The sequence below is a fragment of the Equus quagga genome, unplaced genomic scaffold (genome assembly GCF_021613505.1).
Source record: "Equus quagga isolate Etosha38 unplaced genomic scaffold, UCLA_HA_Equagga_1.0 153_RagTag, whole genome shotgun sequence".
Classification (NCBI taxonomy): domain Eukaryota; kingdom Metazoa; phylum Chordata; class Mammalia; order Perissodactyla; family Equidae; genus Equus; species Equus quagga.
The window spans coordinates 3230285-3247697 of record NW_025796915.1 but is presented as its reverse complement, the minus strand read 5'-3'; the positions used below and the strand labels follow the sequence as shown (position 1 = coordinate 3247697).

Sequence of the window (17413 nt, the reverse complement as noted above, 5' to 3'; positions counted from 1 at the left end):
AGTTACTAAGATGAGGAAGACTACAGATGAGTCAAGATGGGTTTTTTTTGTTTTGTCTTGTTGTGTTTGTGGATGGAGCAATAGTGATAATAAAAACAGAGAGTTCAAAGGTTAGGATACGTTAAGTTTGATACTTCTTTAACATCCAAGTAAAGCTGTCAAGTAGGCAGTTGACTATCAAGTCTAAAGCTCAGGGGAGTAGTCCAGGGTGAAGACACAAATTTCAGAAATCCATGTGATATATTTTTCCATTTTCCTTCTCCTTTGCCCCACAGAGAATACCCACTCTGGCCCAGTTATCTGACTAATTCCAACAGTACCATAATTCAGTACCATCAGCTTTTGCCTTGAGGACTCATCCCCAAAATTATACATTAGAACCATCTAGAAAGCTAAAAGTTGAGATGGTTTATGGCTCTACAGCCCCTAAAAAGTTGCTATTCTGAAAGAACACAGACTGAAGGCCAAGACCTGTGGAGAGAGGTACAGATGGTCTTCACTCCTGCCTTGGTGTTTAGAAGAACACCGCTTCCCCTTTTCATTCATCTACTTCAGTATTCTACAGAGGCTTCTATTTACAGATGTGAACATGGCCTTCAAGGCTACTACGTGCAGAGAATATCTAGTAACTTAGCTAACCACCACCACACTTTGCTGGCCATGTTTACACAGTGTCAGCCTATGAGAAAGTTTTTTTGATGGTTAGATCTATTGCTGCTTTCTCCTCAACTTAGCAAAGATTAATAAATGAAGCTTAGGAATATCCCCTCTACCTAATGTACTCAAAAGAAAAAGGCCCTGATTATTTACCCTTGGGATGGTGGAAGTATCACTATGTACTGGGAGAGGAAATTAACCCAAGCCACATCACTCTACCCTCATAGGCAGTGACTACAACAACTACCGCTTAGCCTTTGGGTCACTGAAAAGTGTTTTCACTTCTCTCTATCCTTTACGGTAGCTGTTCAATCAGAAAGCCTGTTCCTGCCCCACCAGCTGAGCAGGACAGAGGATCACAACAAGAAAGGTAACCAGGCTCTCAGAGCACAAGTCAACAGAGGTCAGAGAAGGGGCCCCGTAGGGCTCAGAGTCCACCTGTGGTAGTTTGAAATAGTCCACAAATTCTTTGATATTCTTCCCTTCAAGAAGTGGTGCCTGATTTCAGTCCCTGAGAGTGGGCTGGCCTCCGGGACTCAATTCTAATGAAGAAAATAAAGCAGAAGTAGAGATGTGCAGCTTTGGAAACTAGTTCACAAAAGACAATGTGTCTTTCTCCTTGCTCTCTCCCTCAGATCACACACTCTGGGGAAGGTCAGCTACCACGCTAGGAGGACACTCAGCCTACGGAGAGGCCCACGAAGTGAGGAAGTAAAGTCTTCTGCCAACAGCCATGTGAGGCAGCCATCTGCGAAACAGATCCTCCAGCCCCAGTCAAGCTTTCAGATGACTGCAGTCCCAGCCAACAGCTTGGACAGACCCTGAGCCAGAACCACCCCACTAATCTGCTCCTAATTCCTGACCCACAGGAACTATGAGGTAGTAAGTGTTTGCTGTTTTAAGCCACTAAGTTTTACGGTAATTTATTAAGCAGCAGTAGATAACAAACATAAGTACCAGATGAAGCAGACATTATCCCATTTTTATAGATTGGAAAACTCAAGTTTGCAAAAGTTATTTAACACCTAAAATTAAATTGCTAGTAAATGGTAAAGGAAGAATCCAAAGTCAGGGCTGTCTGTCTCCAGAGGCCATGCTTCCTGTACTTTACCGTACAGAAGGGAAAATAAACCAAACTAGACAGAGTCCAGGAAAATAAAAACATACAACATGTATTATTGGTAACCGCATAGCAAACTGCCCAAATGTTATCTTTGCTTGTAGATGTACTAGAACACTCTAGACCTGAGGTGGGCTGAGTCACCTGTCAGAGTTTACTCCATATGCTACAGCGTAAAGAAAAGAGCTTTGGACTTGAAGTCAGAGAAATCTGGGCTCTACTGAGACTCTTACTTACTAACTGAGTAACCTAAGGCAAGTCATTTAAGATCTTTTGAGTTTCAGTATTTACTTTTGTAAAATGGGAATAATACCCATATACTTCACAGAGGTCTTGTGAGAATTAAATTACACCTCTATATCAATCTAGCACATGACTGGAGGTCGGGTCAAAAATAAAGATTTAAACTGAGTCAGAGAAAGGAAAGGCTAGGCTTAAACTCAGGCGTTATGAGTTCTACGAAATCAAAGAGATACTGATTATTACATGTTCTCTCCCTGTTGATATAAACATGACTTTTGTTTGTGACTCTAATAAGGTTTAATCAGGTCAGATGCTGACAAATTATATTGATTCATGGCCTATTTATATTGGTTAAGGTGCTTCACCTTATATGGGCTTGCCATTTAATAAGGAACTGCTTAACCAGATCCTTTTGGTTTGAAGGTAGGGCTGAGAAGTCTGCCAGAGCACATACTGCTTACTTCCCTTTACCCTCTCAGGGAGGCACAGACTGGGTAGCAAGAGTGAGGGGTAGACATGGCAAGGAAGTAACAAAGAGACCATTAAAAGAGATCACAGACTCACTTAGGAATGAACTCACACTCTGGCCTTGTTAGGCACATACTCTCATCACATTAGTTAACAGCTATCCTTCCAGTATCCTAATGAATGGCAGTGCAGGGGTTCCAAAAAAGTCTTAGTTACACAACAATACCTGACCCAATTTCGTTATCTGGGCCTTTGGCTGAGGACAAATGCATGTTCCTCAGTACTCTGTTGCCTGACCCGCCTGCGCTTAGAGCAAAGCATCCAGCGTCTCTGCCAGGCTGGCAGCTGAGCAAGTTTTAACTTAGGCAATGGAGGCATGTTCAGCTGAAGCTGATGTTAAACACAACAGCGCTCAGAAAGGGATCAAAGCATGGGGCCTCTTACATGGACTGCTTATTTGGTGCTCATTTTTCAAAGCAAATTCATAACCTTGCAACTCATTTTCAAAGAAACTCCATCCTTAAAGGTGTTGCCAATGAGTGGGCTGTTTCCAAGTAAACATACTGCACTCTTTGCTTCCTTTATGCAGTATATCAAATTCCAGACACACCTTATCTTTGCTGTAGGCAAAACAAAGGCTTGGCTGAAACAGGAGAGTTAAGATTTACTGCTAGCGAAGGGCTAAGCCCAAGAAGCAATATGAGATTGGTCAAGATGGAAGCAGGAAGATGTTGGCTTTTGGCTCAATAAGCATTCTCTACAAAGAGCAGATTCATCACTGGTTGTGAAGACAAGAGCAGTCTGACTTGTGCTGCCTTCCGCAGATGAGGCTTTTCCCTTTCCTGCAGGTGAAACCACTAAGTAGGAGGCACCGAAGTCTCCTCTAAGACAGAGATTTTCACCTTGGCTGTACACGATAATCACCTGGAGTGCTTTTAATAAGCCTGATGCCCAGGATACATTTCATAGACATTAAATCAAGGCTGAGACCCACTGCTCCAACACCTTTCCTGGCACTGGAGTTTGAGATCAGGGGACTACAAGGAGGGAGCGTCCTACAAGACAGGGAGATGAGTGAGTGGAGGTGTGGGGGACAATGGGGTGACATTCTCAAAGTTGAGAAGCTGACAGTCACTACCCCTAGGAAAAGGAGGTTAGAAATCATTTCTTTCAATAACCCAACCTCTCATCTGTGTCCATATAAGGGAATCACAGACTGTCAGGGCCTTGCAGAACCTTAAAGACCATCTATCTCATCCTACTTCATCATACACTTGGGGAAGCTGAGGCCCAAGGAAGGAAAGTGACTGGTCAGGGTCCCGGCAAGTTTAATGACAGGGCCAGGATTAGAACCCATTTCTTCTAACTCGCAGTCCAAGACTTTTTAGTTGTTCTATACTGAGCACAGCAACAGGGCTTAGTGCTCACGAGGACAGGCTTCGGCGCCAGAGTGCCTGGGTGAGAACTCTGGGTCCACTGGTTAACTCTGTTAAACTGGGCAAGTCATTTAATTCCCTTGAGCCTCAATTTTCTCACCTGGAAAGTGGCGATAATAATAGCATTGACCTCAGAGAGTTCTGAAGACTAAAGGAAAGGAAAGGAACAAGTAATGCACCTGGCACAGTGCCTGGGACACAGTAAGCATGCAATAATGTTAGCTTTTCTTATTCTTATTAAGGAAGGTCAGGGTAGCACCCTGGAGAGGAAAAAAAGCACAGGTGTGGTTTTTGGGCTAAGGTTGATGTTCAAACTGTTCTAGCAGCTTCAAGATATTATTATTATGCTTTCAAAGACTCTTCAAGTAGGGGAAATTCTGAGTCAGAAACAGGTTTGACATCAGCTCTGACCTAAAGGATGTCACAACCTCTAAGCTTCTTCACCTGTCAAACCAGCTGCCTATCAAACAAATAAATGATCATGAAAATGTTCCACAAGCTCAAAGTGCTGTACAAATGTGACGTGTATTATTATTCTTAATAATGATATTTGTCATCATTACCATACAGTCCCCATCTTGGCAGGTTTGAACTTTGATACACCACTTGTAAGGCCATGCGACAGAGCAGGAAACAGGGATGCAGGGTAAGGTTACTTATAGAAATCCTAACATTTAGTCATAATCCTCAAATAGAAAGAAAGCAAGCTAGGAAGTAGGCAGGAGAAAAACATGATCAATCTTGGCTCCTGCAGCCACCAAGACTGAAATTCATTTGAAATGCCCAATAAACAGGGAAAGATAATGATGGGCCTCATGAGAGGCAATACCCAAACCTCCTGGGGCTGGGATGTACCTTTCACAAGAGGCAGTGGCATGTGTACTGCAGAGGACTGGATGGCCACCAAAAGGCTTTCTAAAAACAGCAATAAAACTCCAACACCTTGTTTCTTGGATTAATAAAAATGGTTGAGGGATGAGGATAGGGTTTGGGAGTCATGATAGAGATTTTCTCTTTTAACTTTGTAAATTACACAGAAATTTTTAATTTGCTTTTTTATGAGCACTTTTAAATTTAGAAAAGGAAGAAAGGGGAAGAGGGAGGGAGTAAGGGAGTAAGGTTGAAGAATTACAGGGATAGAAAATTCAAGACCTATTTATTCACGACTGCTCTATGATAAGGTGTGGAGTCTCTAGAAGACACAACCTCTGAAGAGTCAAAAACCTGAAGAAAGGATGGCTCCCCAGAGTTATCTAAGTGGACCCCCAGAAAGGCCAGGCTCTGGAGCAGAGGTCCCACTAATGTCTAGGCATTGCTCTTTCCTCTCCCCTGGCCAGCCCTGCTCCATCTTCTGCCTCTAGCATCTGCTCAGGTCACCTGCCAAAGATGTAAGAAATGTAACCCGAAAGAGTAATAGTATCTTCCTGTTTATGCTGTGCCTCACCCCTGTCCTCTAAAAAAAGAGAAAGAAAAAAACCCCTACTTCAGATGCAAGGCCTTCCCCATTACATGGGGGTACTACCATTCTTAAAATTCCTTTCTTGACAGGGATCTACAAGCTGGGGTGGAAAAGCACTGCCACCTCAGGCCTGTTCCCAGACACCTGTCCCTCCCTCTGACTCCTTCAGCCCTCTTTTCTTTTGTACACCACAAGTAACTCAAGATTTGGTAATTGGACATATGAGACCCAGTCCCCAGATAGTCTAAGTCCTTCACTCCCCATAGCGCTGAGCCCAAACAACACCCCAGGGAAGCGCAGAGCTGCAGGAAAAGCCAGATGGGGAAGAAAAGGACTGAGTGTAAAAGAGGTCCTAAAGAAATACGTATGTATGGTCTGAATTACATTGCTCTGAAATGCAGACTGAGTAAAAACCACAAATGAAGATTCTCAGAGACTCTTTTCAGCAGAGCTCCTTAGGTTCCCTGAATCCCCTGAATTTCTCTGTTCTTGAGTACAACCATTTCTTACCTATCACTCAGCAGATTTTTCAAATCATTATTGCTGTAAAAATATAACTGTCTCCTACCTCATCCTAGAGGCAAATAAAATGGAAATAAAATCAAAGTTTATATGAAAATGCTTTGGGAATAACACACAAACACACACCATTCTAAATCAAGGCAGCTGTCTACCCCAACCACAAGTGAGGGCTAGCTTAAAGGATCGTGGGCCTATGGCAAACCTTTTTCAGCTTATACAGAAAAAGCCAAATGTTCAGTCTTCACCAGACTAAACTATCCGTAACCTGGAAGACATTAAGTGTTCAGCTGTTTTCTATCCACGTGTTAGAGGAGAGAGGGAAGAAAGACTAGAATTTCTTATAAATTTTCCTGAAAGACTAACATATCTGTGCAAGTTAGTCACAGAATACGTTTTAGGATTCGATAAAACAGAATTCTCTTAAGGTCTACTTCTTTAAAACCAGGATATTATGACGTGCCCAATCGTCCTCACAGGGGCTGTAGTACTGAGAGAATGCAGCAGTGCACACCGTACGCACCTTCACTATGGTCAGGTACCATGCAGGTGGTAACTCCCTCTGAAAGCAGTCCTGCCAGCAGCCTCTTATTCTCTGTCCCTCCAGAGCACTACTTCACAGATGCTAAAGAGAATGTAAGGAAAGATGCCTTTGGGGCCACTGAACCCCATCTTCTCAAGCAGCCAAACCAAGAGAAAAACGACCTCTGTTCCCACTCGTGGAAATGCTGCTTAGAAATCATTAACCCCAAATCAATACAATTACAGCTAGTCAGGACTTGGAATTGTATGTAATTATCCTTTAGGCTTGGAGAGGACCATTAACTAGACACAACACTTTCCCTCCCACACCCAGCCTGTTGCCTCTGCACTTGGACTTTGTGGCAAAGGATCAGCCTGAAATGCTGCAGGGCCTCAGGTCTCATATGGAGAAGTGAAATGTGTCCCCACATAGCTCAGCTCACCCAGAGGAGGAAAGGCCCTTGGCTGGCTCAGAGAAAATGCCTTCTCACATTTTTATCCTCATGTTCAACAAATGTGGCATTCTTCAGAAACACAGATAAACCCAGATCTCTCCAAGAAAAGCCAATGAATTAATCAAATCCCAGGTTCTCTGGCCTGTATGGACTATAACGATGCCCCTGTGACTCCCCTCTTCAGTCATTTAGAATTCAATCTGGCAGCCAGAGGAGGCACTGGCCGTGCTTACATCAACTCACAAGTTAGGGCTGTGTCACCAAAACACCTTTAATAACACCATAGAAAAGAAACTCTAAATGTGTATCTAAGCCTTTCTTGAACCTGAGTTTTCAGTTTTCCAAATATTTTAAGGAAGATCTGAATACCTACTACATAAGCTCTTACCACTTCCTAAATTTATCCTTCTGTCTTCTAGGGATCACCCTATAAATTTAAAGAACAAGTTTGTGTCCCTCCTAAGCAAAGACTGGGGAAGAAAAAACCCTCACCTCTTCAGTCTGACCTCAAGCAGCAGCCCTGCCTCCCCAAGGTCATTTTATAAAATGGAAAAACTGGGAGTCAAGACCCAGCTTCTGTGCTGTCTCTGCCGCAAACTCACTGTGTGACACAGAGGTGGTGGTTTCACTTTTCTGGGTCTCAGCTGCTTCTTTGAAATAACACAGGAAAGCTGGGATTAATGATGTCAGGTAGCTCCAACTCTTCTAGTTCTGTTAGCCTTTCTTGAACTTTCAGCTACAGCCTCAGCTTTAATATGCCATGCACTCTGAGTTTCTATTAAAATTCTAATGAATTATTTATATTATATTATAATGAAGTATCCACAAGTAATTTATGCACACTGCATACTGTACTTTGCCAAATCCTGCTGGCCCACTGGAGAGACCTATGTAATAAAACTTGTAAGGCACTGTTCTAGGAGCTTTACATAAGGGTGAACCATATGAAGCTGCCAACATTCAAACATTTTTAACATACAAAAACAGCAATTTCATAGGGTTCAACCCACTATATTAACTTAGTGAATCCTCCTAAGAAACTCATGAAGTAGGTTTGACAAATGAGGTAATGGAAGCATAGAGAAATTAAGAACTCGCCACGGTCACACAGCTAGTAGATGAGGAGGTTAGGATTTAAACCTAGGCAGCTGAGCGCCTGAGCCTGGAGTCCTAACCATGACGTAATATCGCATCCCACAATGGAAACAAGAAGAGCTTGAAGACTGGGAGTCCAGACCAAGGTAGTGTCTCAGAAGGAGAGTGTGAGGCTCACACCGCAGCCTCTGTTGGGTTGTACCTTTCACTTCAATGGTGGCATTTGCTTTAGGAGCACTGACAAAGTGATATACACAGTGGTATTCGCCTGAATCCTCGGCTCTCGGCTTATTGATCCTGCAGAGATGAGAAGAAAAATCAAGTGAGGAAGCCGGGAACAGTCAAAATATACAACAAAAGGAGAATCAAAGGGGCAACCAGGGACCCTGCTCTCCAAATCATGTCCCTGAATGCAACTCACCTCCTCCTAACTAAAAGCAAAAACCTCCTTCTGTGTATCCCAAAGTAAATGCTTTACTCCTTACTGGGTGCCAGGAATACAAGATGGAATGATACATGGTCCCTAACCTTAGGGTACTCCAGTCTATTGAGAGAAATAAACTACAAAACAAGTAATCAAGACTGAGGGCTGTACAAAGTACTATAATCTATATTCAGACATAGAGGATGGAGTTGTGACTAAAAACTTCTTGCTCACCTGGTGGTTCCAGGCATATAATTAAGAGCAGGAAAAAAGCAACCCTTTTTCTGTGCTTCCCTAAAGACCTTGTTTTGGCATCCTGTTCTTCCTACCCTGTATTTTAGTAGCATACCTTTCAATAAGTCTATTCACTAACAGGACCCAGGGATAGTTTTAAAAAAAAAAGGGAAAAACAAAACACCTGCCATCAGAGCATCAGCCACAGAGATGCAGCTGAACTTTCACGGTTTCTAGGTGCAGCTACCACTCCAGGGCCCTGCATGGTCCGGCACCTCCTACCTTCCCAGCCTCGCCTCAGCCACTTTCCAGCTCTGCTGGTCTCTTTTCAGTTTTTCGATGTGCTTAGGTTGTCGCTACCTCAAAACCTTGACACGAGATGTTCCTTTATAGAGAATGCTCTTCCCATCACTCTTACCCTAACTCCTTTTCCATTGGTCTTAGCTTACATGTCACTTCCTCCCACCCTCAATCTAAGTGACAGCTCCCTCCCTGGCATTCTCTCTCATACTATAATTCTTCACAGTATGTATCACAACATGTAATTATATATTTATGTGATTAACTGATACATGTCTGTTTTCCCAACAGACTAAGTTCTTTGTGGATAGGCACTGTTTATTTGGTGCACAATTCTATACCCAGCACATAGCCTGGTACCTGGAATATAGTAGGGGAATGAACAAACAAATGACTGAATGAACCCAACTCAGAGTGGACAGCTGTGCACAGACCAAGTTAAGCAGAGAGACAGAAAGGACTGTAAGAAGTGTGGATGGCCAGAACAACACTTCCTCTGAATCCCACAAGGTGACCCCGAAAGGTTTTCTTGCCCCTGAGGACCAGTTTCCTATCAGCTCAATACACTCTAGCCTACATACGCCCCCCGCACCCCAAACATGTGCAGAAAGGCTGTTGTGGAATTACAGAAAACAGAGAAACAACAGCCTCCAGATCAGAGGATAAACATTATACAGCTCCTGATCTTTTGCTCAGTGGTTAAAATATGATACTTGTGATGGTGAAATCTCCACTGCACTAGTTAATGCCTGAGAAAAACTCCCAACCTTGACCGCTGACCAGCCCAACACATTTATCTATCTTACTGTTCATCCCCAAAAAAGAAACACGGGTTAAGAGACTATAGGGCAGGAGAGAGACATCCAGCCCCAGGGCTGTCTCAGCAAATCCATGGTAGCATAATATTCTAAAAGGACAGTCAAGAGTCTTCTCAATTTGACACAGGTGCCTCCTCTTAAATCAATATGCTCCCAATAGGAAAACAGATACAAGTCAGCTGCTCTTAGCAAATGTTCCAGAGTTTGGAGAAGCAGCAGCAATTACATCTTCAGGGCTTAGACTGGTCTCTAAGTTCCTTGAGAAGACATGGGAAGATGACTCCCAAGCTTGAGGTCATGCCTACCGGGCTCAACTCTCCCCCACAACATCCCCTTCGACCAGCTTTTGGGAAGCAATTGAAAAATGTCCGCTACAGGCTAAGCAGAAGCAGGGTGGGACTGGCTCCATGGCTGACTTATTAGGTGGCCCAAGGGACTCATCAGTTGTTATACAAAATGTGGGAGAACATGGATTCCCTGAAAAACTGTGACAAAGCAGAACACCTCAGGAGAAATTCAAATAAGCTGAGAAAAAAGAGGGGATGAGGCATTTTACAAAGTCAGGCTCAGAGTTTATGAAGTTACAGTTCAAAGCTTTGTGGGTGACACAGTACGAGACCCAAGAGAAACAGGACTGGATGTCTGATACCTTAAAAGAGGTTTAGAAAAAAACAACTGTGTAAAACTAATGGACAGACTAAGAAAAATGCCTTTTACTCCACCTAACATCTCTATCTGATTAACCTTTTCTAAACTATGAGGATATAGCTGAGACTGTATTTCCAATTTTATATCAGAAGAAACTACAGTGGAGACAAATTAACTTACTAATGGGATGGTCCAGCAGAAAAAAACCAATGACCTAGATGCTAGAAAGTCAGGAGACCTGGGATATATCCTTGCTTCGGAAACTTCTTAGATGTAGTATTTGGCCATGAAAGCAATCAAGAGTTATTACTTTTGAGTGTTAATTTCCTTTTCCAAAAAACGGAGAAGGATCCAGAAATTAACGTGGATCAATTAGATACGGGGTACAAAAAGATCTCAATTCTGCAAAATAATGCATAATGTCCTTGCTACTACTGGGGACGCAAGTTTTCCTGGTCTCACTCCAGTGCACAATTTCTTTGTACTGCATTGTCCTGCCAAGCAGCATTAGCCGATTCTTTTCCAGATCAGTTTTCAACCGAGAACAAACTATTCTGAAAGGTGAGTGTCAGGTGTTCTAGATATTCCAAAAAAGCACCAAATCTTTGGGTTCCAGGTAACTTCAGCCAGCAAATATCCCCCTTTCATCAACAGTATTTCCAGGCTACCATCCTTATTCCAGATCACTGAAGAGCCCTGTATCAGGTTCTGATCAGGTTATGGTCATATTAAACACCTCTAAAAGGTAATTCACTAGCAAATCTACCCCGTGACAAGATCACTTATGGTGATCTTGTTCTATAAGAGTCCTAAAGCAGATTTCAAATCTGATTTCTCAAATCACTGGATTAAGTCAAGAGACCTACATTCTAACTGTGACTTTTCTAAGGACTAGCATTATTACACTGAGCAAATCACTCTCTATGCCCTCAGTTTAACTATTACCACAGTGATAGGAACATCTATGGCTCCCAAACCTGGCTGCTCATTAGAATCATTTAGGAATCTTTTTTAAAGATTCCTGGGCCTTACCCCAGATATACTAGATTAGACTCTGCAGAGGAGGACCACATACATCTCATGTCTCTCCCACATAGCATAATTATGGATTATGAACGTCATGGAAGTTCAGCCACCCTCCCCATCCCATCTTACCAGGAGCTGCTAAGCTCTCTCACCTGTATTCCATGTTGCTGGCATTCTTACGAGTGGCAGTCAGTTCTACTCCATTCTTTGTCCAGTAGCTGTAGGTAAGGGTGTGAGAGCTGGAGGTGAGGTTACACTGCAGGGTGACAGGGAGAGCAGAGGTTTCCCGAATAATAACCTCTTCACTGGTGACAATCCTCGGCTCTGTAATAAGAGTGCACAATGATAGGGAGCCATTGCCTTCCATTTTCTGCAGCCCTGGCCTGAGAGTTGGATGGGGTAGGATGGGGAGACTAGAATAAGAGGGAGGGCAGACAGGACCACATGAGGAATTTCACTCTACCACTTTGGAGGAAGTCAAGAAAGGAAAAACAATGATTATAAGCAAATGACCACTAGCGCAGACAACAGCCTGATGACCAGTAGGCCTAGACGTGAAAAGAATGGGAGTATTACGGGTGCTTGTACTGGCAACAATCCACTTACGCTTCTGAATACCACTGTTTTATGATATAAGAAGCACCAACCAATTCAGCTTCAATTAGAAAACCAGGCTCCACCTTGCAGTTCTGAAGACAAAGGCAGTATCATTTATATAACTAATAAACTCCCTATGGAGTCACTAGGACTCGGAACAGTAATAGCTATAATTAGATAATGCATGTATGGCTTTTCCCACATTTAAATCTGACAAACCCACAGCAAACCAGCCATGGCCATTAATTATGCAGAAAAAGACAGTGTAGAGCCCAAAAGCAAATTTCATGTTGAAAATCTATTGCATTTTCCAAATTCTTAAGGAACTGTCAGTTCTTCTCTACAGCCCATAGTTATTCCCCAAATAAGAGTTTTTTTCAGAACTGCACTTTAAAACACATTCCATTCTGAGATAATACAATTATAACTAGAATGCAATATGTGTTGGTATCATGGGCTCCTAAAATTTTAGAGCCAAAAGGCCCTTAAAGTTCACTGAATCCCACTCTTTAAGAGCTAGAAAGGTTAAAATGACTTGTGCAAGGCCATAATTATTATTAGTGACAAAGCTGGGCCTGGAAAACATATTTGACTAAATTCTCTATCCCCGCCCCCCCCCCAACCCCAAAACATTCCCCACACACCTTCCACCTTAGGGCAAGTTAGATACTTAAATTTTCTGGTTCTATCCTGGGCTTAGATAACCTGGGATCATTAGTTAGGTATTTACAAAATAATATATTTGAGTCAAATATTATAACACATTGAGCAGAAATTTTTTTAAGACACACTACATCATTCCTGGAAGGTTCATCCTTAAAGCACTGTGAATTCCATCACTATATTAAAGTCAAGATGTTTCTGTTTGCTGTCTTTTGCTGTTATTTTTATTGTTATTATTATCTTTAATCTTTGCCCAGGCTTAGTTCTTTTTCTATTTTGGTCAAACATTTTTATGTGAAGTCTAATCTAGCCATCTTTTCCCATCCACAATTACAGGTATTTGCTTTTTTTCCCCAGTTCTTTCTCAGAAATGCTTGACTGACTTCCCATTTCCCTGCACCTGGCTACTTCCTGTCCGCAGCTCTGTGGCAGCTCCCTACCACCATTTTATGCAGTATAGCGCTGACTCTTAATTCTTGAGGACAGAATTCCCTCCCTCCACCAGAACTAAGCAATGTTCATTGTGCAGGGAGGAGGCAGAGGACGGAGAAGTCATGGGACAACTAAAAAATGTAATGCCCAGGGACCTCCCGATCAATGTTACATTTGATTGTAAAGCTCATATCATCAAAGAAACTTGTGATAAAGCAAATCCTCAAGTTTGCTCAATTAAATTGGTTCTCACTATTTTCCAACTCTGGCAAAAGGATAGTGGTTATCTTCTTCCATTCAGCACTGGTCCTTATCGGTAACATCAAACAGGGTCTCTATGTACAGATAATGGAGGCATAGCAGCCACTAAGACAGAAGCAGATGCATGTAAACACGTTAGCGCAGTGGTGTCCCATGGTTTCCAAAACACAGTGGACAGAAGCCAAATCCCTGGGCCTTAAGTCGAGTAGAACGGCTGCAAACCCTGCAATGGAAGGCGCACACACACCATCAGCAGAAAGCATCACAATTCCAAGAAAAATCAAAATCAAGCAAAATCAAAAGAGAAAAAGAGAGAACCAGTACTCCACAGAAATTAAAAAATATAAAGGCAACATTAAAACCCAAACACACTTTTAGGTTTTTACTGAATTTTTATTATCCAATTTCATTTTCTGTCCCATTTGGGACTCTCCTTCTGGTTCTTCCTCTCAGACTGCACTGAGAAAGGGTGAACTCTGAGAATGATGAGGCCAAGAGCTTCCAGTTGCTTAAATACAAGGAGGCCAAAGTAAAGGCTACTCTTACCTGTGGCGAAGCAAATGACCACTGCAGCTCAGGGAGATTAAGAGGCTGATGAAAGCAACCTGGTAGACTTTCTGCCAAGAACTCTTGAAAGGCAAAGGAAAGGACTTTTTCCCTTAAGTGTTAATGATCCAGGAGACAGTCAGCTGGGAGCAAGTGGATAATTTAAATAGGTTTAAATATGATTCTGCACTATAGGAGGGTTGTGGGGTGGGGTAACCTCCCTCTTATCACTGCCATGTATGGAAACCAGTGCTAGACCTCCTTGGCCACGGTGCCACATCTGTATTCTGCACCAGGATGAAGGTGGGACTTTTATTTCTGTGGCTGAGCACTGCCCATGAAAGTCCAAGAGCAATGAACATTTAGGAGAAGCTCAAAAATTTTCAGCTGCCACTGACTCTATTTAGAAGCATTGGGTAGGAGATCCTTACCCTAATGTAGGAGAACATGCTATGGCCAGAGGCATAAAACTGGGCACATTTCTCTTCCTGACTTGTTATTCAAGGAGCTTTGGGGGGGGGGGGGGGGGGGAGTACTGCCAGGAGGTCATTCTTAGATATAAGAGTTCAACCTCCCCCTGGAGGCAAATGTCCTTGGGGATGCTGAGATCATAAAACAATCCAATTACAGTGGAATTCAGAGCGTCTGGAAAAAAAAGGCAGCAGCCTGACTCTCTAAAAGTTAACTAGGGTTTAACTGACTAACAGGGAAGTCTGGGGAGAGAGTGAACTAGCCAGGGTTTGTTCAACCACATGCAGACACCCCTAAGTTAGGAAGCTTATTTCCAAGTAAACTGGGGGAATGCTACGTACTCTGAGATTGGTAGGTAGGTACCTCAAAACCTCATCTTCTAGCCCCAAGGCATGACATTTTAACTATGAGTCTACTTGAGTCAGGCTCCTGGAAGTACAAGTGCCAAACGCCCAGCCCAGTCCATGCCTACAAATTTCCGCAGACCTTTGTGGCCACTGGGTAATTCTGCTTTTATAAGGAAAGGAGAAGGGGAGAAGGAGGAGGAGGCGTGCAAGGGAAAAAATTGTTAAAAGAAAAATCGCTGGGTTAATGTTCCCCATTTTCACATAGACAAGGTTTTCTTTTCCCCTTTCCAGAAGCAGGTCCTCTGATTCAACAGTGCCAACTGCAGCAGCCTCTCGTCTCTCCCCTCTAAGGCCTCTTTTCTTCATAGGCATCTTCTGAGTTACTATAAACAACAGACCATTACTTCGCTATTTTCCATATAAGTATATAGATTCAGGGCCCATGTTATAGTACCTTCATGTTATTACCAAATTCCTCATAAATATATTTGACTATTTTTATTTTTACTTACTCTAAATCAATCAGTTCTTTAAGCCAGAACTAGCTATAGGTCTCTTACTGAGTCCTTGAAGAGAAAGTGAAAAACCCAGGATCTTTCTATTAAATAGAGAATGCTCCCTCAATTATAATCAGGTGAGATGTGGGGCTAGCACTCTTCCTGGCCAGGAGCACTGGCTCTGTGGTGGCTTCTCCTTCCTTGTCCTTCCCACCATACTTATAGCAAGACACTTTCAAGGAAGAGAGGTGGCCACAAAGCTCCTGCATCTGATATCTTACTTGTACCTGCTACAAAGGAAAGGATTCTGAGCCAGCTGCTCAGCTCATCCTTACATCTCAGAGGACCAAGGCTGGAATTTAGTTTCCTCTCTTCTCAACATACAAGAAGAGGCGAGTGTGAATGGCTTCCAAACTATTCCTGGGGTTGCCAGCCTCTAGGGTGAGGAGCACTGTGCCAGCAGTCAGTCATCAGAGTCAAACTGTCTGGTGAACAGGAATCAGATGCAACTCTGACTTCAAAACAGCATAATGAGTTTTAAAAAAATATTTTGCAGCTTAGTATCACCTGGCTCCTAAGAGCAAGACACATAGAGGAAATCTCAGGCTGCTGCTTTAAAGAGAACAGGAGACTAGATGGGTAGGACCCGTGGAGAGTGTACTGCTGCAGTGGAGGGCTGTTGTCAGAGAAGCACATGCCACTGTTTTAGAAAAGAAAAAGCTGGAACTATGGAGATATCCAGGCTTACATGCCACCCAACAACCAAAACACACCATCACACCACACCCATGGCAACATTCCCATCACAGAACAGGATGACACCACGTCACAGCGAGGGAAGAGGCTGGGCAGACACAAACTTAAAACCATAGAGGGGAAGGCAGCTACTCAGAGAGCTTCAAACAGATAAACAGAAGAAATAAAAAGTAGTTAGATTGGGGAGAGAAACAAAAATAGAAAGGCACGAGAGAATAAATCAGCAAAAGGATAGCAGGAAACCTACTACAAAATTAAAGGGGAGGGAAAGAAACAATTCAACACCACCCTGGCTTCACTGCCTGGTTTTGTGAGTTTTAAGTGGTTTTTTGTTTTTTAGCCTCCCCAGTTCTCCCTCCCCACCTCTTCCCAATGCAGATGGATTTTGGACAGTCACGTATTTCCCCAAGTTCTTTGTTCCTGAGGAGAAAGACACAGAGAAGGGTTGGGGGATAAGGGAGGAAGAGAGGACGGCAAAGAAGAAAAAAAAAAGTTGCCACAGATGTTTTCATACACTACAACCAGAAGGGTCGTGGGTCTGAAAAAACAAAGACATGGGGTAGGGTGAGTGGTCATACTGGGGAGGAGGGAAAGGAAGCAGACGGGAAGGGTCATCGGGCCACCTCTAATGACTACAGTACTACTACTGTAGGGTGCTGGACTCACTCTGAAGGACGCTTATGGTGGCCTGGGCTCGAATCCATGTTATGGAGGGGTTTTGCCTCAAGTCATTCCTCTTGGGGTCGTTGCTGGCCCTGCACTCGTAAGTCCCAGAGTCCTCCAAGGTGAGCCGGGTTATTCTCAGCACACTCACGCCGTTTGACCCGTAGGCGGTGTTTACGGTGACACGGCGCTTCCGAGCACCGTCCCACAGCTGTCTGAAAGACTCTGCCCGGTTGACTTCTGCGTACCACCACTGGATCTCTGGCGTGGGGCTCCCGACCACGTCACAGTACAGCTCAAAGGCGTCCCCAGTGAGCTTAGTTTCTGACATGGGCGACTTGACAAACCCAGCTAGAGGGAGGGGGAGCAGGAATGCAGTGACAGGCCATTCAGAAAAAAAAAAAAGAATCAACAGGTGTTAATAGTAATTTAAAGAAAAGAAAAGAAAAAAGCAAATGAGTTGCAAAGAACAAAAAGGATTCATTTTTAAACTATAAAGAGACAGTAAACAGCATTTCATACAAGCTTTTAGAAGAAGAACCACCCTGGGAAGCTTATGAAGCAAAGGCAGGCCAATTACAAGCTGGGGCAGCCCAGGTGCTGGCCAGGCAGAAGCAAGCCCACTGGAAAGCGTTTTAGCAATGGGCCCAGCTGGTAGAAATGAGAAAGCCTCAGGTCTCGGGGAAGAATCTCTTTCCTTAGAGCACAAACCATTACCTTGTCAAACTCAGGCAAGTGATGAAAAATAACCAGAAG

The 17413-nt window shown here is 43.3% G+C and overlaps 1 protein-coding gene across 2 annotated transcripts in view; it reads right to left on the bottom strand.

The window, feature by feature from the left end:
* The window catches only part of LOC124233067 (neuroplastin), a 65335-nt gene that overhangs the window by 15664 nt on the left and 32258 nt on the right, over positions 1–17413 (bottom strand). For both annotated transcript variants that reach the window (XM_046650135.1, XM_046650134.1), the window contains exons 2-3: positions 11577–11748; positions 8177–8271 (exon numbers count right to left, since the gene is read on the bottom strand). In XM_046650135.1, the coding sequence (XP_046506091.1) occupies positions 8177–8271; positions 11577–11748 (267 nt within the window). The remainder of the gene's footprint in view (positions 1–8176; positions 8272–11576; positions 11749–17413) is intronic.